General features: G+C 36.6%; 7 protein-coding genes across 7 annotated transcripts; 3 read left to right on the top strand and 4 right to left on the bottom strand.

Annotated features, from left to right (window-relative positions):
* Positions 1 to 267: 267 nt before the first annotated feature.
* On the top strand, positions 268 to 1,347 carry MONOS_1396 (uncharacterized protein; the record flags this gene model as incomplete). Its single annotated transcript, XM_067866714.1, has 4 exons — positions 268 to 286; positions 350 to 864; positions 989 to 1,157; positions 1,304 to 1,347. The coding sequence occupies 4 exons, from the start codon at positions 268 to 270 to the stop codon at positions 1,345 to 1,347; spliced, it is 747 nt and encodes a 248-aa protein (XP_067726716.1).
* A 157-nt stretch (positions 1,348 to 1,504) lies between these two features.
* MONOS_1395 (uncharacterized protein) lies at positions 1,505 to 3,996 on the bottom strand (the record flags this gene model as incomplete). The annotated part of the gene is made up of 8 exons (XM_067866702.1): positions 1,505 to 1,660; positions 1,737 to 2,134; positions 2,284 to 2,389; positions 2,496 to 2,684; positions 2,796 to 3,056; positions 3,161 to 3,252; positions 3,312 to 3,701; positions 3,765 to 3,996. The coding sequence occupies 8 exons, from the start codon at positions 3,994 to 3,996 to the stop codon at positions 1,592 to 1,594; spliced, it is 1,737 nt and encodes a 578-aa protein (XP_067726715.1). The 3' UTR covers positions 1,505 to 1,591.
* MONOS_1394 (uncharacterized protein) lies at positions 3,905 to 9,050 on the top strand. The gene is made up of 4 exons (XM_067866691.1): positions 3,905 to 4,192; positions 4,304 to 4,467; positions 4,523 to 8,335; positions 8,437 to 9,050. The coding sequence occupies exons 1-4, from the start codon at positions 4,177 to 4,179 to the stop codon at positions 8,725 to 8,727; spliced, it is 4,284 nt and encodes a 1,427-aa protein (XP_067726714.1). The 5' UTR covers positions 3,905 to 4,176; the 3' UTR covers positions 8,728 to 9,050.
* On the bottom strand, positions 9,036 to 15,310 carry MONOS_1393 (kinesin 3; the record flags this gene model as incomplete). The annotated part of the gene is made up of 8 exons (XM_067866681.1): positions 9,036 to 13,565; positions 13,650 to 13,826; positions 13,929 to 14,096; positions 14,263 to 14,398; positions 14,480 to 14,737; positions 14,800 to 15,018; positions 15,082 to 15,142; positions 15,189 to 15,310. The coding sequence occupies 8 exons, from the start codon at positions 15,308 to 15,310 to the stop codon at positions 9,283 to 9,285; spliced, it is 5,424 nt and encodes a 1,807-aa protein (XP_067726713.1). The 3' UTR covers positions 9,036 to 9,282.
* A 1,243-nt stretch (positions 15,311 to 16,553) lies between these two features.
* On the bottom strand, positions 16,554 to 20,795 carry MONOS_1392 (uncharacterized protein). The gene is made up of 3 exons (XM_067866670.1): positions 20,607 to 20,795; positions 20,382 to 20,539; positions 16,554 to 20,316 (listed from the first exon to the last, which is right to left on the bottom strand). The coding sequence occupies exons 1-3, from the start codon at positions 20,751 to 20,753 to the stop codon at positions 16,866 to 16,868; spliced, it is 3,756 nt and encodes a 1,251-aa protein (XP_067726712.1). The 5' UTR covers positions 20,754 to 20,795; the 3' UTR covers positions 16,554 to 16,865.
* A 161-nt stretch (positions 20,796 to 20,956) lies between these two features.
* MONOS_1391 (uncharacterized protein) lies at positions 20,957 to 22,429 on the bottom strand (the record flags this gene model as incomplete). The annotated part of the gene is made up of 1 exon (XM_067866659.1): positions 20,957 to 22,429. Exon 1 carries the CDS (start codon positions 22,298 to 22,300, stop codon positions 20,957 to 20,959), a length of 1,344 nt encoding a protein of 447 aa, XP_067726711.1. The 5' UTR covers positions 22,301 to 22,429.
* Positions 22,430 to 23,832: 1,403 nt separating this feature from the next.
* Positions 23,833 to 27,519, top strand: MONOS_1390 (putative TBCC domain-containing protein 1). Its single transcript, XM_067866648.1, has 7 exons — positions 23,833 to 23,895; positions 23,952 to 24,198; positions 24,261 to 24,641; positions 24,777 to 25,069; positions 25,249 to 25,485; positions 25,699 to 25,898; positions 26,051 to 27,519. Exons 1-7 carry the CDS (start codon positions 23,834 to 23,836, stop codon positions 27,304 to 27,306), a joined length of 2,676 nt encoding a protein of 891 aa, XP_067726710.1. The 5' UTR covers position 23,833; the 3' UTR covers positions 27,307 to 27,519.
* Positions 27,520 to 27,723: the final 204 nt, after the last annotated feature.

The raw sequence follows: 27,723 nt of genomic DNA, 5'->3' as shown, positions 1-27,723 counted from the left end.
CGCCCAAATTTTTCGATATCAGTTTTTCGATTTTTGAATTTGTTTGGTAGCAATGCTCAAAAAGCACCAAACAGATTTTTTGAAAATATTTGGAAAAATACTCAAATTCTTCTTGTTGGATTTTTCCGACAATTTCGTGAGATTCAGTTTCGAGAAAATTTATATCTTGCGATCGAGTTTATTATTTCGCCTTTTTTCTCAAGTAAAGTTGAAGATGTTGTTCTTCTCGTTTTGCTATCAAACAAGAATTTTGTATCGTTTTGCAAGATGAGGGATCCAAATACTCGTTTGCAATGCTCTATTTTTGCTCGCTAATTTAATTTTTAATAAATGATTCACCAAAAAATAGAATTAGAAGTATGTGCAACCATCATTGAAAGAGGGTCATTAACAATGCCTCATGTTATGGAGCTTGTCTCAATTACAAATTGCGGAAAGCGATTGAACTATCAATCAACGCCGAGCATTTCATCAGTATCATTCTCTTCTCCATCATTTAATCAAGGTCACATTTCAAGACCATCTTCTGCAGCTGTTACTGCCTCTAATCCTTTATTGCTGCCTTCGTTTCCAGTTGCAGCTGTGCCTTCTTATGGGCAACAATGGCAATATGCTCATGTTGTTCCTGAACAAGAACAATTGAAATTAAGCATCGAAGAAAGTATCGGTCCTAGCGCCCCACAATTTGGCCAATCTACGTATAATTTTCAATTAGCTGAGATTCAGCAGGAAATAAAAGAAAGACCAAAAGAAGAAGAAGAAGAAGAACATATCGAGCCACAGCGCGAACCAACACCAGAGTTCGCAAAAATGAATAAGAAAGAAGAAGATAACATGGGATTTCGTTGCGCACTTTCAAGAGAAGTCTGATTCCTTTTTTTTTTTTTTGGTCAATTGTTTGATCGAAAATTATTTGGGATTTTTGCTCTTATAAATATGTATTATGTACTTTATAATGACACACACCAAAAAAATCAATAATTGTTAGATAATGTCGGATCCAGTCAAGACTCCAGGGGGAACTGTATATGACAGAGAATCTTTGATGAACTTCATCAAATCTACAAACATGTGGCCTGATAGTTTTGAAGATGTAACGTATGAAGAGGCAAAAAATTTGATTGTTTCTGAAGAAGAACTGAAAGGCACGATTGATAGTGTGTTTTTATTGATATTGTTTTTGCCTACTAATTTATGTTCAACTCGATAACTCTGAAAATGGTCATGCTTTCTTTTTATGTTTTTTATTCCAACAAATATAATTGTTGACATGTTTTGGCTGCACACACTATGAATGGTGAAGGATATTTATTGCTTTATCCTGAAAGAAAGGAAGAAAAAGACTAAATTAAGCAGCCTTGAATCATTTCAGTTTAAAGTTATTAAGCGATTTTGGATTGATTTTTTTATTTTGAGGTCTTGCAGACATTTGTGTGTTATTATCATTGAGAATTTTTGCTATTTATTTAAAAGTATTTTTGGCTTCAAAAAAAAAAGAAAAATATTTTTTGTTATTGTAAATTTAGCTTTTTTTAAAAAAAAAAGAAAGAAAGAAATATGAATCAATTTTTTGGTTGAGGAAATAAAAGGCTCATGCAAATTTTAGCTGCTTTTCCTTCTTTCTTATTTTTTGCCTTATCTCCAAATCATTATTCTCGATCTGTTAAACAAAAGAAAATTTTTAGGAAATAACGAAAGACAAATAAATAAATATAAAAGAAGAATCAACTGCACACAAATTGTTTCTGTGAGTTCATGAGCTTCTGCATATACAGAAGGTGTCGCGTTTGTCTTGACCGATGTCTGGAATAAACAAGTGTGGCACGTATAAGAACTGCAAGAATAACACCCATGAAAAGATAACGAGACACAGATATAAATGTGTTGTTATTGAAGTTGTTGGGATCATTATCTCCAGCTGCTGTTGGTTCAGTTGCAGAAGAAGGTGAACGAAAAATTGGCTTTCCAGAAAAACGGATTTTTGTACTGATCGTCACTTCAAAGAAAAAGAGAGAGAAGAAGAGCAGCAAAACAATGAATCGTGCTGAATGGGTATGTGGCGTTGATGTTGAAATCAAGCAGAGGATGAAAATGCAAATATAAAACACCACCGTTTCAATTTTGATTGTAATTGCTTTGAAGAAGAAAGCATCGCACAAAACAAGAGAAACATAGGCAAGTTTAATGAAGTAACGTTGAAGAAGAAAGAATTAAAGAAACATTTATTCAAAAAAGAAAACAAATTTGATGCTTATCAATAAATTTTCAAAAGCAGAGACAAACATTTGATTGTGACTGTATAATTCATAAGGAGACGCATTTTTACTTTCAGTTCATTCATCATTGTGTTGGTAAAGTTGGAAATGTCATCAATTGTTGATTGGACCTCCTGTTTAAAAAAGAACCAAACAAAAAACAGAAGAAATGCATATGCAGCAAGCATAGAGAATAAACAGTAAATAGAATGCTATCAACAGAAACAGCAACTTTCATACAGTGGAAGCTTGCTGCATTTCATTCAATGAATCCTTCAACATGTCTTTTCTGCGAAATGCTGCTTCTTTCTCTATCTCGGCTGTCTTCTTGAAATCTTTCTGCTCATTTGCCAGTGTTATCTGAGAAGCTATTATGCTTTGCTGCAGCTGCGAAAGAGAAGAGAGTGTAGAAGAAATGTTGAACAATTGCTGAAGTGCATTATCAAGCAAAGGGAAAGTTTTCGATAAAAAAAAAGAAAAAGATCAACAAAACAATACAAACAGTGTAAGATGAATGTTAAAAATGAATAAAAAGCAAACCTGATTCAGATATTGGTTCCATTTCTTATCTTCTGCAGCATACTCTGTCATCATTCTCTTCAGCTCGCCCCACCACTTCTTCACATTTGCAGTTGCCTCGCCTGTCGCTTTGCTTGCGTCCTGCGCCACCTTCACAGCCGCTTCAGCTTTGTCTAATTCTTCTGAAAGAGACAGAAAATGGCTATTTGTTTCATTCCAGGTGCTCGCAATCAATTGCATCAATTGAGCTCCGCCAGCAAGCATCTGGTTTGCACTTTCAGACTATTCCAAAATTTTCCGAATAAAAAATAATGTTTTAATAAATAAAAGCAAATATTTTGTCAATGGCAAAAATAGAAATAAAAAGGAATTTTCGGAGTATATACCATGTTTCTCGCGATGTTGATGTTTTTTGCAGATTCAGATAAGCTGTTTCGAAGTTGATTTGTCATATTGGATAAAGAAAGAGCAAGTTGATCTAAAAGTTAAAAAATCCGAAAAATAGCATAAACAAAATGACATAATCCAATTACAAACGATGGCAACGTAAGAATTCATCAACTGTAGTTATCGTTTCTTTAAATGAACTTTCTTGAAGTTCTCTGAAACCTTTTAAGGCAGAGAGATGAGCTTGTTGCTCCACAATAACTTCGGAAGAAATGGCTCGTAATGTTTCTGCAATACCATTAAATTCTCTTTTCAGTTCATTTACGTTTTGAAGCATTTCAGGTGGTAGATTATTTAATGAGAATATCCTCTCATTTGTTTTATTAAGCTTTGCAATCCATGCCTCTTGCTTAAGAGTCCAGCATACAGAATCCAAAGAAAATATGATAGAAGAAATAGCACGTTTGCTTTGTTGAGTTCCATGCTTTCTGATGCATTGAGAAGTCGTTTCCTTTTTACGGCATCGAATTTCACTCATTCCTTAAAAATAAAAAAATAAATAATTAGTTTGGATAAAATGAAATAAATATGAAAATCAATCACCTAATTCATGTGAATATGTATTGTATAACATAAGTGCAGCTTTCTGCTGTTGCTCAGTACTTAAATTTGAGCAATCATGTTGAAGGAAAAAAGATTGAATGTTCGCTGTATCTTCTTCTGCGCAAGAAAAAACTGGTAATTCCTGAACAGTTTTTCGATTAAAAAATGGTAGTTTCAAAGAAAATGCATGAATGGCAGAGAGAAGAATTAAAATAACATTTAATTCTCTCATTCATGGATAAAAATTGGTTTCATGAAAAAAATGAAAATTGTTTTTAATGACTTTTTTATTTCGTAATTTGCATTATTAATTCGTTTCACAAAAACTTTGGATTTCGACGAAATAATAAATAATGGAGCACTGAATTTTTAAAAAAGTCTTTTATATTTTTAATCAAATAGAGAGGAGGTCATGATTTGGGAAAACCGTATGATATATATTAAGTTGTTTTATTAAATATTTATTGTTGTCATAAACGGAACACTTTTCACTTTATGTTATTTTTTTCATACATTTCAATTTTATATTTATTCTTCAGTTCCTGAAACACCTTCCACTGCACGAACTTCTGTGACATTTAATGAACAAGGCTTTGCGCATGTTGCTCTTACTCCTCAAGAATTAGAAACTATAATGATGCAACAAGAAGATAAACTTTCAGCCAGCGTTCGATTGGCTGAAATTGATCAGGAAAATAAAGCAGTTTGCGTGTGATATTCAATACTAATTAGGATTTTTAAATTTACGTTGTTTTAAGCAAATAAGTCAACTTATTATTGAAGCTTCATTATTAATTCAAGAGCAAAAAGCACGACATCATAGGCATCAAATGATTGTTGAAGATCACAAAGGGGCTCTTTTACGGGTAATAACCGAACAAGATAGATTGAGAACTGATATGCAGAATGTTATGAGATCAAAAACTGAAATGGAAGCAAAATTCATTTCAAATGTTCGCTCCATGAAAGCGGACTTTCTGCGAATGAAACAAGCAATTGAGAGCAGAGATGTAACAATTAAAAAGCAATCTGCAGAGATTGCGCAATTGAGAGAAGAAGCCAAACAGCAAATCATGTCAAAAGAGGAAATCATTCAACATCAACAAATCGCAATGCAGCGATCAACGGAATCTGTTCTTGTTGACTTAAAGCAAACGAAAGAGGATTTGGAGCAAAGCATAAAAACCAACAAAATTCTTAACGAAGAGATAATTAGAGTAAAAAAGGAAAATGGACAGTTAGCTTTTAAGATTGAAAGGCTTAATGAAGAATTGAAAAAGAAAGAAAAGGAGATTGACTCTCTTGACAAAGTGCACAGTGCTGATTTGCGAAGTTTAAGTGAACGAGAAGAAGCTAGCAAAAAACTCGAGCGATTGCTATGGCTCTCACGAGGAGAAACATTGGAAGGAAAGGCAGTGTGTGTGCGGATGTATGCACTTCTCCAAAGATGGGCATTGTTTTATGTCTCATTCAATGAAGAGAAGGAGAGAGAAACATCGGAAACAGCTGCTGCAGCAATGCTCAGAGAAGAGGCACTGTTGGCAAAAGCATTTGGACAACTTTCGAAAATAAAAGAGAGAGAGATTGTTAGAGAGAAAGAAAGAGAAAACAATGATGAGAAGTTCAGACAGAAACGAAAGGAAGACAAAGGAACTGAAAACGACACAGAAGAAAGCAGAAAAAGAAAGCTGAAGAGAAAAGAATCGAGCTCTAAAAATGAAATATCAATTGAAGAATTCATTGAAAGAGAAACAGAAAATTTATTGTTTGACAAAAATATTGGAGAACTATTGAAATGCGAGCAAGAAGCGAGAAAGAGAAGAGAAGAAAAACTGTGGAAGGAGCTTGAGATGGAGGAAGAAAAGGCTGAAAATAATGCTGAGGCAGAAGCAATTGATGGTCAATCATCTGATTTGGCAGAAAATGAGAATACAGACGAAGAAATGATGCAAAATGAGTCGCAGGATGAAAGTGACAGCGAAAAGACAGGTTTTGGTTCTTTTCGAAGTTTTCGAGCGAAGCGGAACATTCGCAACTCAAAAGCCTCTTCATCCGCAGAAAATTCGGATATGCCCATGTTAAATACTCCATCGCCTTTGGATAATTCAGCTCAACAACAATTGTCTGTAAATGAAAATAGGAAGCATAATACATCCCAGAGTGAAAGGCGATGGAAAATAACAGAGCAAAAACTGCGACAAGGAAAAGTTCCATCTTTTGTGCGTATTCTTCGGAGGGCACAAATGAACAATCCTATTTCGACACTTATTGCTCAGAGCGAAAGAGAAGAAAAGCGAAGAAGAAAAGAACGAAAGGAAGAAGAAAATGGTGGAAATTACAAAAAAGAAAGATTGACTTTTTCATCTGCATCATCTTCACCTCAAAATCCACAAAACAAAATATTAATTCATCAAACAGAAGGTTATTCTTTGGGTAATTCAGCCTCGTCTTCATCATCACCACATTCTCCATCAGAAGCCGTCAGCATCCCGTTGAGTGCTTCTGATGTTGCTGTTGTTGAAGAACGATACAAATCACTTATTCAGAAGCTGTCTTCAAATAATGATGATCCTCTGCTTTCACTGCTCAGTATAACAATACATGAGCGATGCTTGGATCACATTAAAAGACAGAAGCGACTAATACAAAAAAAGAAAGTTAAAGAAGAAAAAAGAGAAGAAAAGAAAAAGAGAAGAGAAGAGAGGGAAAAGAGAAAAGCATTAAGAATGAAAAGAATGAGAAGAATGGAAAGGTTGAGAGAAAAGAAACAAAATGGAGAAGCTGAATTTGGCAAAGAAAGCGAAGGAGGAGATGACGAAAGCGAGAATCTTCATCTTTCAGAGATGATCGGTCCAACTGATGAGGAAACGAGTGAAACCAGCAGTGATGAAGATGAAGAACGCAATGAAATCGAAGAGGAGAAGAATGAATTTGATCAGGTTGCTGATGATCTTGCGCTGTTCTGTGAATGGGGCGGAATGGTTGTGAATGAAGAAGCAGACGAAGGATTGATGAACACGATTCAAAACAAGAATAAATCGTATCAGAAACAAAATTCTACGATATTTGGTAATAATCACAATGAAGAAGAAGACGAAGACGAAAGTGATTATGACAGTGAAGATGATTCGAAAATACGAGAAGGAAATCGGATTGTTATTTATTTTGACACTTTATCAACAACAAAAAAGAAAGGGATGCTTTCGTCGGTTTCATCATCACCCACAAAAAATTCTCTATCCTCAACATTTTCCCATCCGCAATCATCTTTTGCTTCGCCAGATGTTCCGGCTCTGTCGAGCACATTACCAATTTCTCTTCTTCGGTCTCCATTTTCATCTGATTCCTCTTTTGATTCAGAGCAGTCATCATCTAAAAAATGTGTTACAGTTGCCAGATCAACACTTGATGCTGCAAAAGTCTCAATGCTGTCGCTCAAATGGGCTCTTTCATCTGCTCAACAACGATATGGAATAAGTCTTTCTAAGCCATCTTCAGCTGGGTCAAGTGAAGCAGACGAAGATGACGAAACGGAAAATCCTTTACCACCAAAGCTACAAAGGTTGGCGCATGCGCTCTCATCTGTTATGTCAGTCTTTATTTCAGATGCACATCATGCAAGGCAGCAGACAACTGCTCAACTGAAACGGATTGTGGGATTGGTTAGGCAATTGCTTGCAATGAAAAATCAGATCCAGAATCCTCTTGCATTTGTTGAGGAAGGCGAGGAAAAGGAAAATGAACAAGAAGAACAGGATAAGCTTTCTTTGAAAGAAAGAGAAGAAGGAGAGACAGAAAATTCGTTGGAGCTTAGAAAAGACACAAAAGAGGATTCACAACTCTTTGAAAAAGAAAAGTTCTTTTCAAACGGAAATCAGTATGTTTTAGCCACTCCATCAAACACTCGCATTCAATCGGAAAGAACTTCAACTTATCAAAACACAAAATTTGATGATAGAACTGCTTTAGCAAAAGATGCAGAGCTTTCATCATCACTTCATGGCTCTCCAAACTCGACTTCTTCATCCTATTCATCAGCATCATCTGCTTCCTCAGGAATATCACAGAGAGTATTGAGCCATTTGTATCGCTCGTTTGAAACGATGCGATCTGCTCTTTCTTCTCAGCTTATTCCGTCCATTGAGAAGCAAATATCAGAATGGCAGGCAGAAATAGCTCAACAAATACTTCAAATGCAAGAAGTGCTGAAGGAATCGGAAAGATTAGAGAAATTCAGAATTGAAAAGCAAGCAAAGAAAAAAGAAGAAGAGCAAAATAAACAGGAGCAAGCAATGTTATCCACTTCACTTACTTCATCCACTCAGAATACATCAACTGCATTAAGCACTTCATCACAATCTCCTTCCACACTTCTCAGAATGATCCGTTTGCACCGCGCTGAAGAGGAGGAACGGAAGAGGAAGGAACAAGAAGAGGCAGAGCTGAATAAATCACAACAAGAACAGCAAATTGAGCAGATACAAAAGTGCTTGAATGAATTAGAAAGATGGGTTACAATGTTGACTGAAGAAGGTCACTTGATTATGTCGTTCTCAGATTTTGCGTCAAAGGTTTGTATTTCATAATAATTTTTATTATTAACTGTCCTTTTCTTTTTGGATATGATTTTTAATTTTTGTTGTTGTTTTGGTTCTTTCATTGAATCAAATAGGTGCAAAATGAATCGACGTCTTGGCTTTCATCGTTACATTCCAGTGATGAAATACGATCTGTTCTTCAGAAACAGCTCATCTCTTCTGCTGCTCGACTCGAAACGCACATGCATGTAACTCCATTTCAGGACAACACCCTTTTCTCTGTTACCAATTCTCGTACCAATCCAATGATGCTTTCTTCGACTTTTTCATCTGCCTCTTCCTCTTCAATTTCCACTTCAATTCAGCCCAATTTGGCAACAACACTTCCATCCTTCTCCTCTTCTACCACGAAACCACATCAATAGCTTTAGTGTATTTATTATTCACTTCATTTTTCATCTCAATAAATCATTTCATATATCATGTCCATAAATGATTCTTTTGTAAAGTATTCTTCTGATGGTCGCAGCATTTCATTCCATTCGTTTCGTTTTTTATGTACAATTACATTGTACAATTTAAATGTCAGGAATAGTTGCAGTTTGATAGCATCTTCCATTAATTGTGTTTATTTCTCAAACCATTTTAAAAAGAATGTTTGCATTTATCATTGCTCTTTCTCAATGTTGCAATTATTAATTCATTTCTTAAATACAAAAAATAGAGAATAAAGTGAATGATTATGTAACTGATTGTTTGAATTTAATAGAAACTTAAAAAAGTTTGTAATGAAACAAAAAAAATGCGTCGAAAATAATGCGAACTGAGCATTTTCGACTCAGCACTTATCTAAATATGTCCAACATAATAAAAACATTTTAAAAGAAACTTACAATAATTATTAACAAGCTTTTTAAATGAAATGAGATTAGCAAATAGGTGGTAGGAAGGTAAAATGTATATGCTTTTGAAGTGATTTTTTACAGGATAACGCAACTGGAACTTGTTTTTGCGTTTTCCTTTTCAGCAGCTTTTTGTTTGAGAGCTTCATAATCTTCTTTTAACTTCTTCAACTTCTCTTCTTTTTCTTTGAGCTCAGCACTCTTTTTTTCTGATTGTTTCAGTGTTAAATCAAGCTTTGATGCAGCTATGTTTTTCTTAATGATCGTCTTTCTCTTCAAAATAGCCATATCCATAACAGCACTGTTCTTCTCCTGTGAATATCCAGAATGCCCCCACACCTCAATCACCACATCTGTCTTCTCAAACGCCAATGCATCGTCTGGCGTAAAGCAACGATATTCTCCGCTAAACTCCTGCTGAGGGAACACATAAGTCCTTCTTCTTGTTGACGAAGGCTCGGAGAATGTTAGTTCTGTTGTTGTCTGAGTGCCTGAACTCGAAGAAACGGTTGTCTTAGAAACTTCCTTGATGTCTGTTTTCCCTCTTTCTTCGTTTATCACATCGTCTTTGTCGACAATTCGTTCTGTGACTTCTTCTTTCCATGTGCCCGGAGGAAAATAGAATCTGCAGTACAGTCCAGCAACTGCATTAACATTCTGGTTGAGGTGGAGTGATCGAATGTTCATGTGCGCAATCACGTTCTTCCCAAACACCTTTGGCAAATCCACTTTCTTTTTCAACGGTATTCGCTTTGCAACAGTCGAGGAGCTGTCAACAGAATCTGATTGACCTTGATTGCTCTGGTTTCTTGCGGATTCATTCTCGTGATTAACATCTGGAGTGGCTGTGACATCAACAGGCCTTTGAAGTGGTGGTGTTTCAGATGAATCAACTCTCTCATCACTCAAATTATCTTCGATTTGCTTCATCTTCTTTCTTATCGTGTTCTGTGAATTGTGAACGTTTCTTTCGTGTATCTCAATTGCTGTTCCATCTTCCACATTAATCAGAGGCAATGGACCTTCCACTAGCAACTTCCCAGTTTCATCTGCACTGCCCATTTTCAACTGATTTCTTCGAAGATTTTTAGCAGATCTTTGCAAACTAGATGCCCCTCTAATGCTTTGAGGAGATGAAAAGCGTTGCTCGTGTTGACGACTTGATTGAGTATTTTGGATTTCTTCTGCTTCCATTTGAGAAGGATTTTCAGTTTGCTCCACTTTCTTCTTCTGTCTCGCTTCTCGAATCATCTTCAGTGCAACTCCAACACGAAGCTCTCCTAAGTACTCTCCATAGATCTGGTCATCTGTTGCATTCGGATCCTGCCTCCGTTCTTCTTCAGCTGCATCAAACAGGTTGAGTGGCGTTGATATTTGAGAGCTCTGAGCAGTTGAATTGGATTCACCGCTTTCATTCTGAGTCTGGTCATTTTGCTCTTTCTCTGCAATCGAAGCTTTTTTGAGCCGTGCTCTTTCTTCTTCCAGCGCTTCAAGCTCCATTTCCTTCACAAGACTAAGCACATCGTCCTGCTGCCTGAGCATCTTCATCTGCAGATTCCTTCTCATTTGCTCATCAAAAAAGCGTTCTGCATCGCGTCTTCTGTTCGCTCTCTCTTTGTCCAATGGCGGAACTGCTCTCATTGAACTTGTCATTTCTTCTCTTCTCTCTTGTTCTCCTTCATTTGATTCATTCAATTCTCCATCTCGATTCGCATCCATAAATTCTCTGAATTTCTGCTTCTGCTGTTTGTCAATCTGCTTCTCATGAAATATCCATTTCCTTCTTATTCCTTCCAAGTCTATCACTTTACGCACAGCAAGCACCGTTTTGAAGGCACCTGCTTTGAACATTTCGCTCAGAGGGAAACGTGCAATTCCGATGAGCTGATCTTCAGGCGGGAGAAAGAATGGATCAGAATAAGGATTAATAACTCGAACACTTTTCGCTGACTGTTGTTCAGAAGAATTGCTTGTTGTATTCGGTGATGATGTTGCTGTTGAAGTGGATGTATCACTTCTGACAGACAAGGATGAAGCAGAAGCAGAAGCAGAAGCAGAAGCTGTAACTACAATATTTGTATTTTGAGCAGTGAGCTTCTTCTCCTTTGTCCATTTCTTCATGCAAGAAGCATTCAACGCCTTTTCCCATCCGCCTTTAATGATTCCTTTCCTGCCCACGCCCAGCTCCTCCATGAGATCACACATTATCTGCCGCATAAGTGGCAGCCGCTCTTCCAAAACACCCAACTTCCACTTCTGATACACCCCATGTTCAAACGAGTTCACTCGCACTGAAATTCTTGGCGGTCGGTTTCTCTTCTCTTCTTCTTTTTTCAGCTGTCTGGCTTTTCTCCTTTCTTCTTTCCGCCTTTTTTCCATCAAAGAATCTGCATTTTCAGCTAAATCAGCATTAACTTCTTCGCCTTCTTCATCGCTTTCATCTTCGTCGCTTGACAGTTCAACTTCGTTCGAATCTTGTATCAACGGGTCACCCACGCCAAGGGTCTTCCTTCTTTCTGGATCTGCCAAGTAGTCATTCTCAATGTCCATGCTGTAGCTTATTTTCCGTCCCAACGTCTTCACAATGTCATTCGCTTCATCTATCAGCTCATCAGCACGGATAACCTCTAATTTAGCTGCATTCATCGACAAATAATCTTCAACAGAAGCCACTTTGCCTCGTGCCACGGCTAACTCAGCAGCAATCACATCTTCAAAAGGAACGCCACTAAAGTTGGTTGGAAAGCTGTCTCCATTCAACGAAAAAGGAAGCGGTGGAAGGAACATTGAATGAGGAGGTGGCGGTGGATGAGTAAGAGATTGCATGTTGTGCTTGTGATGTTTGCTGTTACGAAAGATTGGAGGCTTCAAACGAAATGGCATTGGACGAGCAGTAAATGGAAGAGATGAGATTGTACATCTGTCAAAAGAAAAGGTCAAAATAAAAGATTTCCCGAAGATGATGCGATCGCCAACATGAAGTTGCTTACCTGGTGGTCGACGACGAAACACTTTGACACTTTCTTTTCTGTTATTTACAGATTGAGATGAAGAAGAAGTTGAAGAAGATGAAGCAGATGCAGAAGAATTTTCGTTGTCTGAATTTGTACAAACGTTTTCTGAGCCTGGCAGATCATCCAATCCGATAATATTCTCCACTCCTTCATTTTCATTGTGAGCAGCTTCTTCAGCTTCTGTTTTATTGTTCTTGTAATTTCCAAAGAGCTGCTGTTCATCCATCCCTGCCATCTCCACAACCTCTCCCTCGCCTCTCTTCTGATGCTCCACCCAGACGCCATTCACGAGCACTCTCTTTCCTGGAAGAGGGTTGATGAACACTTCCTTCCACTCCACATCATACACAAACACCGCATGCAGACTTCCAACTCCGTCGCACACTCCACTCGGAATACAGATGTGACAGCTCGACGGGTCGCATCCAACAAGAGTGGTCACATAAAAGTGTGTGTTTGTGGAAGACGAGCGATGCTTCCTTTCCGCTTTGCTGTTGCCGGACGAGTTCAAAAGGAAGTCGTATTCATCCGTCGATTCAGATAGCGAATCTTCGTCTTCTTCATCTTGTGCATTTGAACCTGATTGCTCATTAGCATTCTCTCCATCTTCTTCTCCATTCATCCCCTTTTTGTTCTCTTTCGTTCTGATAAACCACACCAGATTCCCATTCAATGCGCTGTCAACAGACAAGTTCTTTAAAGTTGGCCCGCCGCTTTCCACTCCCATCAGCTCCTTCATCTCTCTCACATCCAATCCATAGTCACTCAGATATTCCTGTCTTCGCCTTCGTGCTTCTGCTGCCTTCTGCTCCTTCTCTTCATTTGTTGCTGTCAGGTTGTACAGCTGCTTCCCAAGGCATGCCATCTCTTCCTTGATCTCCTCCCTCTCCTCAGTAAGAAGCTCAATCTCTTTCTCTTTCCTCTCAATGTCCTTCTCCTTCTCATCAAGACTCATCTTCTCCTTTGTGAGTCTCGCCTTCTTCGCTTCCACTTCCTTCAGAGACGCCTCCACTTTTGCCAATAGCTCGTCTCTTTGTCTGTCTTCCTCTTCCTCCTTCTTCCTGTTCTCCTCAGCCAGCCTCTGCTCTTCCTCGCTCCTTGCTGCTTGGAGCGCTGCCTCTTCCTCTTCTCTTTGCTGCTTTCTCAACATCGCTTTTTCCTTCTCAGCCAGAAGATTCTGCTTCATAATGTCGTATTTTGCCTTCTCTCCTTGCAGCTGCTCCTCCATTTGCTTTGTTTCTGTCTCTGATTCAGCAAACTTCCGCTTCGTTTCCTCCAAATCCTGCTGCATCTTCTGTATTTCTTCGTCTATTTTTGCTTGCTCCTCTGTCTTTGCTTGTTGTTCGCCTGAATATCAACAAAACATCATTTGTGTCATAAAAGAATAGGAAATGATGAAATATCATTCAACAAATCACTGAAAATCCACACCTTCCAATGAGCCATCACCATTCGACGGAAGAGAAGAACCGCCAGCAGCCAGCTGCTGTTGGAGTTGTTCAAGTTGAGCACGAAGCTCTTTGATCAACTTGTCGGTCTCTGATTCATTCACAACTGGCTTATTCTTAATCTGCTTGGCTCGATCAGCATATTGAAGTGTTGAAACGCCTATTTGGGGTTAATGTGAAGAAGAATGAATGAATGAATGAAAATTAACATAATGTTGAAAGTTTTTAAAGGATAAAAGAAAATTTGAAAAAAAAGAAATACCTTCATCGTAATTGGAGGAAGCAGGCGACATAGCAGCTATCATAATAGTCTTGCTATTCCCGCCAAGAGAGTCTTGCAGCATTCGCGTTAATGTTGAGTCACGATAGGGAACGAAAGTGTTCTTCCCTTTTGAATGCTCAGCCAGTGCAGAAATAACATTACCCAGCGCTTAATTTATTTGTTAGCATTTTTGAATGAAAAAAATTGTTATTAACAAAGATGTGGTGAATTAAAGTATAGGCAACGGAAAGATGAGTGATGATGAACAATTAATTGTATAAAGAAATAAACACAAATAAATGTTGAAAATACAATGAATAATGAGTTATCCAACCTGATAAACTTTTGTTGATTGCGTTTGCTTCAGCCAATCTCTCTCCAGTTGCTCCAGTTTTTGATTGTCGTTCACTTCCTGCCAAATCTACCAGATTAATTAATGCATCCTTTTGTGTCTTTTTGCCTTCTATAGTCTATAAAACATTGAATAATGATATTTATCAAAATATTAGTATTAATTATTATGTTAATTGATTAAAGAGTGAATATAATACTTCAAAACGTGTGAAAAAGATTGTAAGAATTGAATGAGAACGAGAGCTTGTTGCGTTCATTTGAGTTGCTGCAACAGTTCTTGATTTCTCTCCAGCATCCAGCAAAGATTCAATTTCATCATAATTTGAAACAAGTTCTTCCAATGAATTTTCAACATATACTCCTTTAGTTGGAGATTCTCGAATTTTTATAGTTTTCGAAGTTTTTGGATCAAGCAAATCTCTCAATTTTTCATTATAAAGTTCGAGATAAGACACCTTTTTTTGAAATAAAAATATATCAAATAAAAATAGAACAAATCCAGAAAAGCAATGCATACTCTGACTTCATATGATATATCAGGATTATCGTTTCCTTCAATTCGACGAAACATTTCTTCACAGCCACGTGGAATAATTCCTCGAGTTTCAGACGAATCTCTTGATCCTGTCATTGAATAAGACTTCCCAGCGCCAGTTTGACCATATGCAAACAAAGTACAATTATAGCCATTCCAGCAATTTTCCAAATAAAGCGTTCCTAAATCATTGAAAACTTGCTTTAATAAAAATGTCAAAAAAATGAAAGAAAACGTGAGAAATTATAAATAGTTAAAGCAAACATCTTGAGTTGTTGAAGTTCCATAAACATAGTCGTATGTGAATGTTTTAGACTCTTTTGTACTTTTTCAAAATTTTAATCTTTCAAAATAATGAATTTTTTGCAAACTTTTTTGGATTTACAATTGTTATAGACTTTCCGTTAATATTTTGTATTTCCGTACATTTTTCCTTTTTTTCTTTCGAGTTAAGAGGGCGTACTCTCACTGCAACAACGACTGATTCAGACATTGAACTGGTGCCGTATTATTATGGTTTCAAAAAATTTTTTTCTAATGTTAGGATATGTGAATATTCTGCAACGAAAAACATTTTTCATTTATTGAGACAAAAAAATAGCCCTGAGAAACATGAAGAAAAAAATTCGTCACGTCCTTCACCAACTTTCCTCATTATCAAATGAAAAAAGAAAAAAGAAAAAAGAAAAAAGAAAAAAGAAAAAAGAAAAAAGAAAAAAGAAAAAAGAAAAAAGATAAAGATAAAAGATAAAAGATAAAAGAAAAAAGAAAGATAGACAGATAGAAAAACGTATAGGAATAATAAACAAACTTTGTATTAATTTATTGTTCATTATTTCATATTTATGACTTTTTTTGTTTTCTTTAAAATAAAAATTCATTCATTATTTATCACGAATGATTTCATCAAAAAAAAAAAAAAATATTTATGAGTTATTGATAGACTCCAAAAAAATAACCAGAAACAAAAAATAATTTCAATTGTGTTATCGACAATAATGAAACTGTTCGATCAACTATCTGATATTTTATTATCCATATGTGAAATTCTTAAAGAAAAGTGGGAAATATGATATTATTTGGTCAAAAATTTTACAATCGAAACCGGAGATAATCTCTTCGTATATTATCACAATCGGACATAGTCACAAAAAGTTGTGTAAACCCGATTTGATAATATCCGGTCTGGACTGTATTTCATCGCTTCATCACTTTTTTTATGCAGTCAATAAATTATTCACCATTGCTCAAACATAACATTGAGAGAATTGTTTGAGCAACAATATTTATTCCATAATAAATTCTCATTTATCTGTCAAAAAAATCAATATAAAAATGAAATGTTTTTCAACCAGACAATTAGACAGCAACTATTATTCAAAAAGAATAAAAAATACTATTCTGAAAGAGTCAAAGCGTTCTGCTTGTGTCAGAACATCGTAATGGGTAACAATTTTTGTTGGTTAGTGATACTTATCTCGATTGATTTTTGATTTTTTATTTATAGAAAGTTTTTTTTTTTGAAAAAAGAAATGTTAACAGTTTTTTCTTTTTTTTCACAGTTTTTCGAATTCTCTATTTTCAAACAAAATTGAAGGAAAAAATTTTTTGTTTTTTCTTGAAATATTCAAATTTGGATAATAATATTTAATAGCTCATTATTGTTGTTCACTGTAATAAAATTTGAGCAGAATTATGTTTATGATTTTTTTTTACCTGGAAATAAATACTTTCAATAAAAATATGAGTGATTTTTGAGTAATTCTTATTCAAAAAGAAAAAAAAAATACAAAAAGAATATCATTTGAAAGAAAAAAAATATTTTTTTTCTTCATAAGTTATTACACTCGAATTTGTAAAACTCTGTTGACAGCATAAATATTTTGTCACAAAGAGTCTAACTAAAATAAAATAAAATAATAATAATAATAATAATAATAATAATAATAAAACAAAAACAGAAGTACATACTCAACCTATTTGTGAAGAAAGATCAATCACAAATTGTTAGAAATAATAAGAAAGAACGCAAAAATTACAGAATTCCTTCATTCAATCTCTTTCAATTTCTTTTTTGTTGCACCTTTCTTTCCCTTTTTTGATGTTCCTTTTCCTTTCTCTCCTTTTTTTGAAGACCTTATCTTTTTCTTTTCCATCTGAAGTGAATCTCTCTCAAGCTCGGCTGCAAACACAGAGTTGAGTAAATCATCATCCATCAATTCATCTTCTTCCCCAAAAAGTCCATCTTCATCGTCATTTTCTTCTGTTCTGAGAATGCTCTCCATGCTTTTCATTGGATCTTCGTCTTCTGCTGTTAACTCTCCAGAAATATCTTTTGATTCACTTCTTTCTGTTTCAGCTTCAGCTTCAGCAACAGTTTTCTCAGAAGCATAAACGTCACTATCTTCTTTTTCAATTTCCTCCTTGTTATCAGTCTTTCCCTCAATAACCTCTTCATGTGCTTTCTTTTTAATACTTAAAGGTTCAACTTCTTCAATTTCTTCTGGTACTATTACATCATTGTTGACCACTTCTGAGATATCAAGTTGTTCTGAATCTCTGGAAAGAGACGAGCCAATTGGATTGTTTAAGAACAGAGGCTGGTCAAATGAAAGAACAGCAGGAGAGAGCAGAGTTGGCGATTGAGGCAACTCTTCATGCGAAGACTGAGAATTCTGTTGAGATTCAAATGGAATGCTCTCTTCAAACGCTAACTCTGAGTTTGTGGGTGGATTTGCATGTTCATCTGCAGTGCTGACTTTCGACTCTGTTGAGATGACACTTTCAACAGTTGGAGGTTGCTCTGAAACAGAAGTCTCATCATTTGCAATTTTAGTATCTTCAGAATTGTTCTCTGGTTTATTGTTTTCTGTCTGTATTTGTTCTTGTGCATCATCTTTGACACTTGTCTGAAGAATCTCTTCTGCTGATACGGTTTCCTTTTCTGAAACATTCAGATCGGTACATTCATCTGAATTAGTTGAGCTTAATGCAACATCTGATACACACTCCTTTTCTGACAACGCTGGCTGAGGAATAACCTTTTCCAGCTCTTCAGAATCAGTTGAATCACTAACTTTTCCTGATAATTCTTCTTTCAAAGAATTGGAAGTTGTTTCTGCGTCAACTGCTGGAGGTCCTTTTGATTCAACTTCAATATTCTCTGGTTGTTTTTCATCTCTAATTATTTGTTGAACATCCAACAAGTCAGCAGACTCTTGCTGTCTTTCACTTTCAATTGTCTGTTTATGTTCTGTCTCATCAATTTTATCATCACTCGAGATAAACTCTTGTTCTTGTTCTTGTTCTTGTTGTGTTTCCTTCGTTTTGCTCTCATTCTGTTCCTTTGTCTCATTCACTTCCTTTGCAATTGGTGGCTGTGCTTCATCTGGGTGTGCGATATTGTCTGTTGTTGGCAGCAGGAAGAATGAATGCCGTTCAGGTTTGCTAAATTGGGAAGATGCTGATGAGAGGAAAGACATAAATGTTGACTTGATCGAAGACGCAGCAGAAGAAGAAGAGGAAGTGGAAGATGATTGAGCAGCAGATGAAGATATTTCATTTGCATTTGTCTTGTCTGATGGATGAGATGTTGTTGCTGATTGCTCCGCTGCTGCTGATGCAGATGTCTGATGCTCATTTGAAGCAGCTGCATTCTGAGGAAGATTCGAAGATTGTGTAGATTCTTGTTTTGATGGAAGCGATTCATTTGATGAAATAGAATGAGATGCTGAAATATTTTGTGCTTTCTGCGAATTTTGACTTGTTTGAGGGCGATTTTCATTCAACAAGAATGAATGAGAAGGAGATGTTTTTGAGGAAGATAAGGAAGATGGAGCAGGTGAATGTGCAAGCGGAGGAGAAGACGAAGGAGAAAGAGTTGGCGAAGGCAAAGGAGAAGATGAAGGAGAAGGCGAAGGTGAATGAGAAGAAGGAGATGATGAAACAACTGCAGCAGCACGGGAGAGAAGCTTGCCGAAGAACCTGCTGGCAGACGATTTGGTCGATTGCTTATCAGATGTGGGAGAAGAAGCAGCCTGGTTTTCTTTGGTTTCCTTTTGACTTTCTTTCTCTTTTTGCTGAGTTTGTGTATGATCTTTGGAATCTGTTCTTTCAGAAAATGCCTTTTCCTGCTTTGACGAATCTGTTGATCTGGATCGTTCTCTCTTTTGCTCTCTTTCTCTCGACTTGGCTTCTGCTCTGCTTCTGCTGCTTCTCCAGTCAGTCAGTGTCGACCGAGAGGAATGTGTGACAGAAGGAGAAGGTGCCTCGTCCTTTGCAGAAGGCGAAGGAGCGGACACGGTGAAGACAACATGCTCTGTGAGATGACCCATTGAGGAATTTGAGTGCGAAGTGAGTGAAGTTCCAAATGAAAAGGAGGAAGACAAAGAAGAGGCAGAGTCGGATGTGGATGTGCTAGCAGCAGTAGGAGAAGAGGAGGAAAGCGGCTGCGGCGATACACTTTTTTCATGATGTGCGGACAGAGGAGGTGTGATTGTGCGAGAGGAAAGGGAAGAAGTCAAAGAAAGAGACAGAAAATGAGATGATGTGCTGAAGGATGAAGCTGTAGAAGAAGAGGAAGTGTGATGAAGCAGAGACGAAGGAACATTCAGCGATGAAGAGAAAGTTGACGAAGAAGCAGCTAAAGAAATAGCAGGAGAATGCTGCTGCTGCAAATCCTCAGTGCCTGAATGTGCTGCATTGATCTCATTTTTTGGGGTAGAAAATGACTGAAGCGAAGGAGCATTTGTTTGCGACGAAGACGAAGGAACGATAATGCGGCGTGTTCGCGAACGGCGGGATGTTATTGAAGAGGAAGATGCTGTGATCAATGGAGGCATAATGCTCACAGTTTCAATTTGCGAGGATTCCAGATTTTTTCCTTTTTGCATTGAAGAAGAAGAAGAAGGATCTGGTGAAATGGACTTTGCGATTGAGATTTCTGGAATACTTTTTGAGTTGTTGTGCTGAGCAGTTTCTGCTTCTTGTTCCTCTGACCGCAACGAGAAATGATTGCTCTTCTCATGCACTTCAGATTGTGAGGTAGCTTCCAGATTTTGACTCAATCCTTTTTCAGATTTCGATTCAATTTGCTCAGTTCCCAAACAAATTGAGCCTAATTCCTTTGATATTTGACGATTTCCATTATCGCCAGAATTTTCTGCAGCCGTAGACTGCGTTTGTTCGTGTTGCTGTAACAATGGCTGATTTGTCGTTTGATCAACGTTTGAATTTTTTGTTTCACTTTTTTTTAATTCAATATCATCAAAATTTTTCTTTTTTTCAATATCTTCGGATTGCAAAACTTCATCAGCTTTTTTTGGAGCTTTCGATTCTTGTGGTTGCTTTAAGGTATTCTTCAATGATTTCATGGTTCGTGTCAAAAAGTTTGGTGGTGAAACTTTTATTGATTTAATTGCATTTATCAAAGAAGGTGCAATCTGACCTGCATGCTCACCTGAAGAAATTGTCGATTCAGAGCTTTCTTTTTGTTTTTTCCTTTTAATGAAATTATACATCGGAAAAAGTTAGAAATGTAAAGATAATCCAACACTTATTCATACTGTAATCTTTCCTGAAATAATGATTGAATGGGCAATATTTGTTGCAAAATCTTATCACATTGTTCTTTTGTTTGCGTGATAAGCGTTGAAGAAGCTAAAATTTGATCAATTGCAGCCTGACTTGAATTTTTATAAATCATTTTCTCTTGGCATTGAGACTATCACGCGCAAAAAAACAATGAAAGTCTTAACAGATAATCTTTGTTTTAATATTTATTATCAAACTGCTAATTTATTTGTTGTTTGTACAGTTTCACGAAGATTTTGATTCAGAAATGCAAAACCGATTGAAGACTCAGAAGACAAGGTTTCAAATGCTTGTCTAATTATTGGATAAATAGTAGAGTAATCTTTTTGCTTGATAAATTGCATTTGAATATTCAAGATTTATTAGAAAAAACAAAAAAGGATAAAAAAGAAGATCATTTCCATTTTCAAATACAATTGAAAAATATTAATGTTAAAGTATTTTTTACAAACGAATACTCTGATGATCATTTACACAATGTTTGTCAATAAAAAAGTGGAAAAAAAATTAAAACATTTCTAATTTCTAAAAATATTACACAAAAAATCTAATCCTGTGTAATATCATCAGTAATCTTTTCATCGTCAGTTATAGGGTTATAAACAACAGGAAGAGCAATGCTTTCTTGAGGAGGAAGAGATAAAACAGGAGGGCAGTCAATTTCATAATTTCGAGATAAGTCTGTCTTGTCAAATTGATCGTCGTAAACCTGAGTAAGCTGTCTCTGAGGAGCAGTTAATTCCTGAGGATTCTGATTAGAAGCACCCATTGCCTTCAGCTCTATTTCTGGAGGCCCCGTAACATATTTCACGTTTTTAGTGGCCTCTGACTGCGACACTCCAGTAGCACCAGCAGCATCCTTATTTCCTGTGCTCCCACCAAGTTTCTCAACACCTGCTCCATCTTTCTTCAAGTTGATAGGCCCATAAATCTTCCTCAGAATAAATCCCACAATCATCAGGACTGCAATGACCACCAAAAACGATCCTCCCACAATCACACCTATCCAAACAGAGCTCAGCTTTTCTTTGCCTGGGTCTTCGTCTTCATGAGGCAAAGGATTTTCTGGATCATCAGGATTAACTGGACTTGGTGGTGCAGGTGCATCAACAGAAAGGCTGTTGGAGTATTCAGTCACTCCACCGTGTCTTTTGTAAATTAACTCAAAGGCAATCGTTCTGTTATCGTCTGGAATTGCTGCTTTTCTGATACGACCTTCAGCACGGCTTGTATTAACATACGTCTCAAAATCGTAATTATTGTAAATGTTCGGGCGATTACGTATTGAAGAGGGCATGGGCGGATGATAGCCCGTCTCTGTTTCGAAGCGTGTATAACATGGATACAACCCTGTGGTGTCAAAAGTCAGATAAAAATAGTCATTCATGGATTCAGGTTGCGTAATTGTCACATTTTTGAGAATTGGTCTGAAGAATGGGGCAGTCTCTCCTTTGAACTCTTCCCCTTGAGCTCGGCAGCCCACAGCATCTATATAATGCCCAAACATTTCATCTCCATTGGCATTTGTGACAGTTATACCATCTGCCTCAATCTCTCCACTTTGCACGCATCTAACATTCCGCATATATCCAGAAAAATTTGAACTGATTGTTTCTGAGCCAAAAGTTACGTTGTGCAATGAAGCTTTCCCTTTACTCATAAACACTGCTCCAAAACTTACGTTTTCAAATTTAGAATCTTCAATTGTTGTTGTGCATTCCTCCAATGAAATGAATCCTACTGTCCATCCGCAAATATCAGCTTCTTTTGTTGAAGTAATCTTCAAAATGGTCGTTAAATCAATAACAGTCAAAAAACTCAGTGTCACAGTTGCTTTTGTTGCGTGAATTAATGAATATGCTTCTTTTATTTGCGAATCTTCTGTGCACATTGAGTTTATTTGCACATTTGTTAATGTGAACTCAGAGTTTTCTTTGAGTTCAAACAGTAACGGCTGAACTGTCGAGGTAACTGTCGCATTAAAAGTGATGTGGCTGATTTTAATAATTGCAGCGTTACTAACGAAAAGAGGGTCTGTGGATTGTTGATTGTGAACCAAAATAACAAATACATTTTGATCGGGCAACACTTCCAGCCTGCAAGATTCCAATGTCAAGCTGGATTCTATGTAATTGCCTTCTAATAACTTAAAAGTGCAAGGTGCATTTACATCAATTCGCGGAACGACACTCAAAAGAGTCTTACATGGATCTTCAGTTGTTCCACAAGTTTCTGAATCAGTACCAGTTTCACTAAAAATAAATGTCTGATCAACTGGATCATCGCAATGTATTGCAGAGATTCCAATAAATAAATAAAGCAAAAAACACATTTTTAATTTGTTAGAGATGGGAATATAGATCATAACCATATTAAGATGAAAATTTTTGTACTATATAACCAATTGAGAGGTAAGGAAAATTTCATACCTTCTCGGCCCTCGTGGCTAAGATCAAGTGTAGTATCTGTTCTATTCAGTTTAATATCTGAATTGCTGCCCAATGGGTGGCTCGATATTAATTTTATTTTTGGATTGGGTCAAGGTAGAAACGAGGCTTGCCTCTCTCCTTGACAGCGTTCTCGCGGTATTGCAGTACCTCCGTGTAGAGCGCACCGTTTAACTTAGTAATATCTGTTAATAAGAATATTGTGAATGAGTTTTTTAAAGAATATTAAAAATATAATTTAAATAAGAAAGTCAAATTTGTCCAACAATCGATAAACAAGTTGGTATTAGGTTAATAAGGATTTTTAAAAATTTTTCTTCAAATGAGATTCAATATTTTTAGAAAAAAAAAGGAAGGACTTGTTCCAAACCTTTTTAGCTTTAACATAATAATAAGTATTGAGTAATTGGATGAAAATCAACAAAAAAGAATAACAAAAAAGAAAAAAAAATTATATGTAAGAAATATTCAGACAGAAAAAATAATTTGTTGTAAATTTGATATGAATAAAAAAAAGTCAAAGCTAATGTGAGATGATTATTCATTGTTTGAAAATTGTTAAAGAATATTTCACAAATTCTGTGAAAAATTAAATTGATTGTTGCGAAAACGTTTTTTCTTTGTAAATGAAAAGGCAAAGAACTCATGGCAAAATCGGTGAAATTATTTGTAACAAATCATTTTTTATTACCACTTTCAAATGATCTTTTCCATATTTAAAATAAATTAGCTTTTAATTTTTAAAAGCTTGTTGTTATTCAACTCGGTTTTATTTTAAAGAATGACAACTTGCTGGATAAAAGCGGAACTGTTTGATTTAGGTGTTTTACCACCATTGCATAGGGCCACTTTCGACATGAATACTTTATTTAACATGCTAGCAGTGTTTTTTTCTGATAAGGATTCTGACAACCAAAGTTTAACGTTTGATGAATTCATTAGTTTTTTATTTTAAAAATCATACAATAATTATCAGAATGGCTGAATGGATTTCTCTTTCTCAACAGAATTTTAAGTTGAATGAAAATGTTGCCAGATTGTGTGTATTTTTTTATTTATTTAAAAGACTTCTATTTTTGCATTTTTCAATGAAAGTACATTTGAGACATTTCAGCTTTTATGCTGCAATGTTACTCCTGGAAATTATATGGACACAGTTGATATTTCTCGATTTACAATGTTTCTATTCCTCCAAGTGTGTGCTCACCGTTGTGCAACTTCAAGGGACATTCCAGGAGATAGTTGGCCTTCTTTACCAAATCTTCGCCCATGCCTTCAAGAACTACAAACTAAAATTGCATCAGAAGCAACACTTCTTGCATATATAATGTCTCATATTAAAGTATACATTCAAAACATATTAAATAGCTTTGATATTTTATTTATTGATATCCAAAATTATAGGAAGCGTTGTATCTTTTGGCTTCATGCGCTGATCCTTCACTAATTGATCAAATTGTTCAGCCAGCCGATGCTGGCTCGCCACCTTCTCTTTCAAGATCTGTTTCAGGTGACACCGCTTCTTCCCCACAGATGCATCGTTCGCCAAGATCGCTTCCTTTCAAAGCATCTTCAAGTAACAGTAGTTCCAGTGCCGCTGGAACAACTCTTGCTTTTCCGCAGAAGATACAAATCAAAGCCTCAATGAGGGCAGAATTTTTTGATGCATTGAGCGTTTTTATTGGAGGAGGCAGAACGCAACAGCTGGAAGAGAAACACTTATCAGTGCTTACTGGACTTTGGGATAAAGAGCCTGAAGGATCAGTCCTTGTCACAACACTCACAGTATGATGTTTTCTTTATTTGTACTAAATTCAATTTGTTCATTTAACTTCAAACTGTTTATGAATTCTGTACTATTTTTTCTCTGTTGAATTCCTTTTCAAATTCTTTCAATTTATTCTGCACATTCTCAAACAGGAATGGCTGTCTCAGCATATAAAGCCCAACCCACTTCGATATCCTCCAATCACCTTCACTGGTCAGCCTTCTCAATTTAATCGCAATCACAGCTCTTCCTCCTCTTCAGACACAACACAGTCTGATCTCAACTCCTCACTGGAACAGGACTCGCTCAGCGATATTGTTCCACCTAGTGGCAGCTCTCTGCTTGCATCGTCCAGATATTCATCATCATCATCATCTTCTTCTTCATCTGACAGTAAGAACACACCAGCTATTACATTCCCTGTCATCCCACCTTTTCCAGACAGGTGTGAAAAGATGACATCAAGTTCTTGTGTTGAGCTGTTCAATTTCTATTTATATTTTTCCCCCTGAACATATAAGTGAATTTTCAATTTTATATCATTCTCAATTATTTTTTCAATTTTTTCTTTTTTTCAAATATAAAAATTTTATATTCCATTTTACATTTCTTGTTCCACACCAGCCCATTAATCCTGTCCTGCACCAAAGTGACCTCCCTCCACATCCCCCGCGAGCTCTGCACAACACGCGTCATCGCCTCCAGCAAAGCCCACATTTACATCACAGCTGCTGTCAGAGACTGCTCCATCGTGTCGTGTGAGGCCTGCACCATCTTCATCGGCGCAGTGGAGAAAGTGCTCAGCCTCACACACTGCTCAAAACTGACTGTCATCGCAGCGGCCGGGAGAGTGAAACTGAGGTTTGATGATTTTTTGGATGATAAGGGATTGTGCATTCACATATTGTGCATTGTATTGTGAATATGTGAAAAGGAGGAGGAGAAGAGGAAAAAGAAAATATTTGATAGAAAAGAAATATTTATTTTTTGAGTATTTTATTTTATTTTTTTATATTTTTAATTTTTTGTTTTCATTGTGAATCATTCTCTTAACAACAATTTGCTTCCTTCCAGTAACTGCTCAGACATCACCCTGCATCTTCTCACACCTTCTCCTCTTCTCATCACACCCACCTGCAAACGTATTGTTCTTGCCCCGTACAATGCCTGCTATCCATCCATCCACTCAAACATGGCTGCTGCACATTTGGACATGAGGCTGTGCGGCTGCTGGGACAAGGCATTCATCTCAGACTCAAACACTCTTCCTTCTGGTTTGCTCTTCTTTTTGCGATGGAGGAATAGTTTTTTATTTGTTTTATTATTATTTATTTATCTTTTGATGATTATTCATCATAAAATTAAATGTTTTTCTATTTTTTTCTTTTATTTTTTGAAATGCATTTCATTTTTCCATTTGCAACAGCACCTTCCTCGCCAACATCCACCTTTTCACACACATCGTCCTCATCCACCGCCTTCTTCAGCTTAACCTCCACATCACCTTCATCTCCTTTATCTACCCTCTCCTCTGCTCTTTCCCCTTCCTCGTTCTCTCCTCCCTTCTCCTCTTCTCTCTCTGGCTATTCCCTTGCTGACCCATCCACCTCTTCTTCTTTCTCTCTCATGCACCCCACCCAGTTCTCTTCCTTTGCCATTCCCTTCGCCTGCCCTGGTGCTGCTGCACAATACTCAGACTTTCCAGACTTCCCTCAGTGTCTTCCGCCGATCTACCAGGAAGAGATGGAGAGAAGAAGAGAAGTCAAACGACTGCTGCAGAGAGAGATAGCAGGAGACAAAGGGAAGGACAGAGACAAGAAAACAGGGAAGGAGAAAGGAGAGAAGGAGAAAAGAGAGGGAAAAGAAGGAGAACGGAATGGGAGTGAGGATGAGGATGAAGACAACGAAAGAGAAGAAAGTGGCGAGGGCGGGGCAGATGGCAAGGGCAAAGCAAAGAATTCAGGAGATGCAAAGGATGGGGAGAAGGAGATGAAGAAAGAAGGTCTTGATGCAGAGTCAGCACAGAAAGTAGAAGCAATCATCCAGCGCAAATTTCGCGAGTGGCTTGCTTCGACCAACCAGCTGAGGCAGATACACGACTTGCTCCACATGCAGATGGGGAATATCCCATCCTCTGCACTCAGCTCGTCTGGCCCTGTTCTTAGCTCCTCAATGTATTTGGGTGGTGATGGTACATCTGCTGCACCCTCAGCAACTTCTTCTGCACCTGCTTCTTCTTCTTCCTCTTCTTCCTCTTCTCCTTCAACTCAGTCATTAACATCCGCTTTTTCACAGCTTTCAACAACACCATCTTCGCATTCACCTCATCCAAAAGTAAATTCTTCTCTTCCTCAATCATCTTCCACATCAGCACATTCATCTCAGCACTCCTCCTCTTCTTCATTGTCTTCAAAGACAACTGCCTCAAACATTTCTTCGAGAATAAACACATCAGATATTGCATCATCTTCATCATCTGTTGCTCCTCGTGAGGTTGTTGGAAATGAAATCCTCTCTCCTCCAATCATGCGTATGCCACATACTTCCAGGGCTTCTGCCTCTTCTGCACTTTCTTCTTCTTCTTCCCAGTCAAGTCCTTTGCCCTCTTCAACTCAACAGAGCTCAAACTCTCGGATCGTTTCGGGGATAAGATCTGCAACACTTTCATCTCAACCAAAGTGAATTTTTTATTAGAAAAATATATTTATATCATTTTGTATTTTTCAACTTTAAGAGATTTGTCGTTTTGTACTTCTCAAAGTGTAGAATGATTCATTATTTATTTTTTTTTATTAAAAACATTTCACAGTTTTAAAATCAAACATTTTTTAACATTATTTTCAAAGTGAAACGAACTTTATAAAAAAACTTGAAAACAAATTATTTAAATTCAAATTATTGTTCAAATAATTCTCATTTTTAATAAAGTGATGATCTTCATTATATATATTCTAGAAAAACATAAAACATAGCAATAACTATTCATAAAAAATAAGGAATAATGAAAAATCGAAATATTTTTTTGTGAAAGCATTAATCATTAAAAAATCGAAAATATAAAACTAAAAAATGAAAATGTTTCAGGAACATGTTGCAATC

Source organism: Monocercomonoides exilis, assembly GCF_001643675.1.
Source record: "Monocercomonoides exilis strain PA203 chromosome Unknown scaffold25-1336746, whole genome shotgun sequence".
NCBI classification, from domain to species: Eukaryota; Preaxostyla; order Oxymonadida; family Polymastigidae; genus Monocercomonoides; species Monocercomonoides exilis.
Note: the sequence above shows the minus strand (reverse complement) of the source record. Positions and strands in the feature narration are given on the sequence as shown.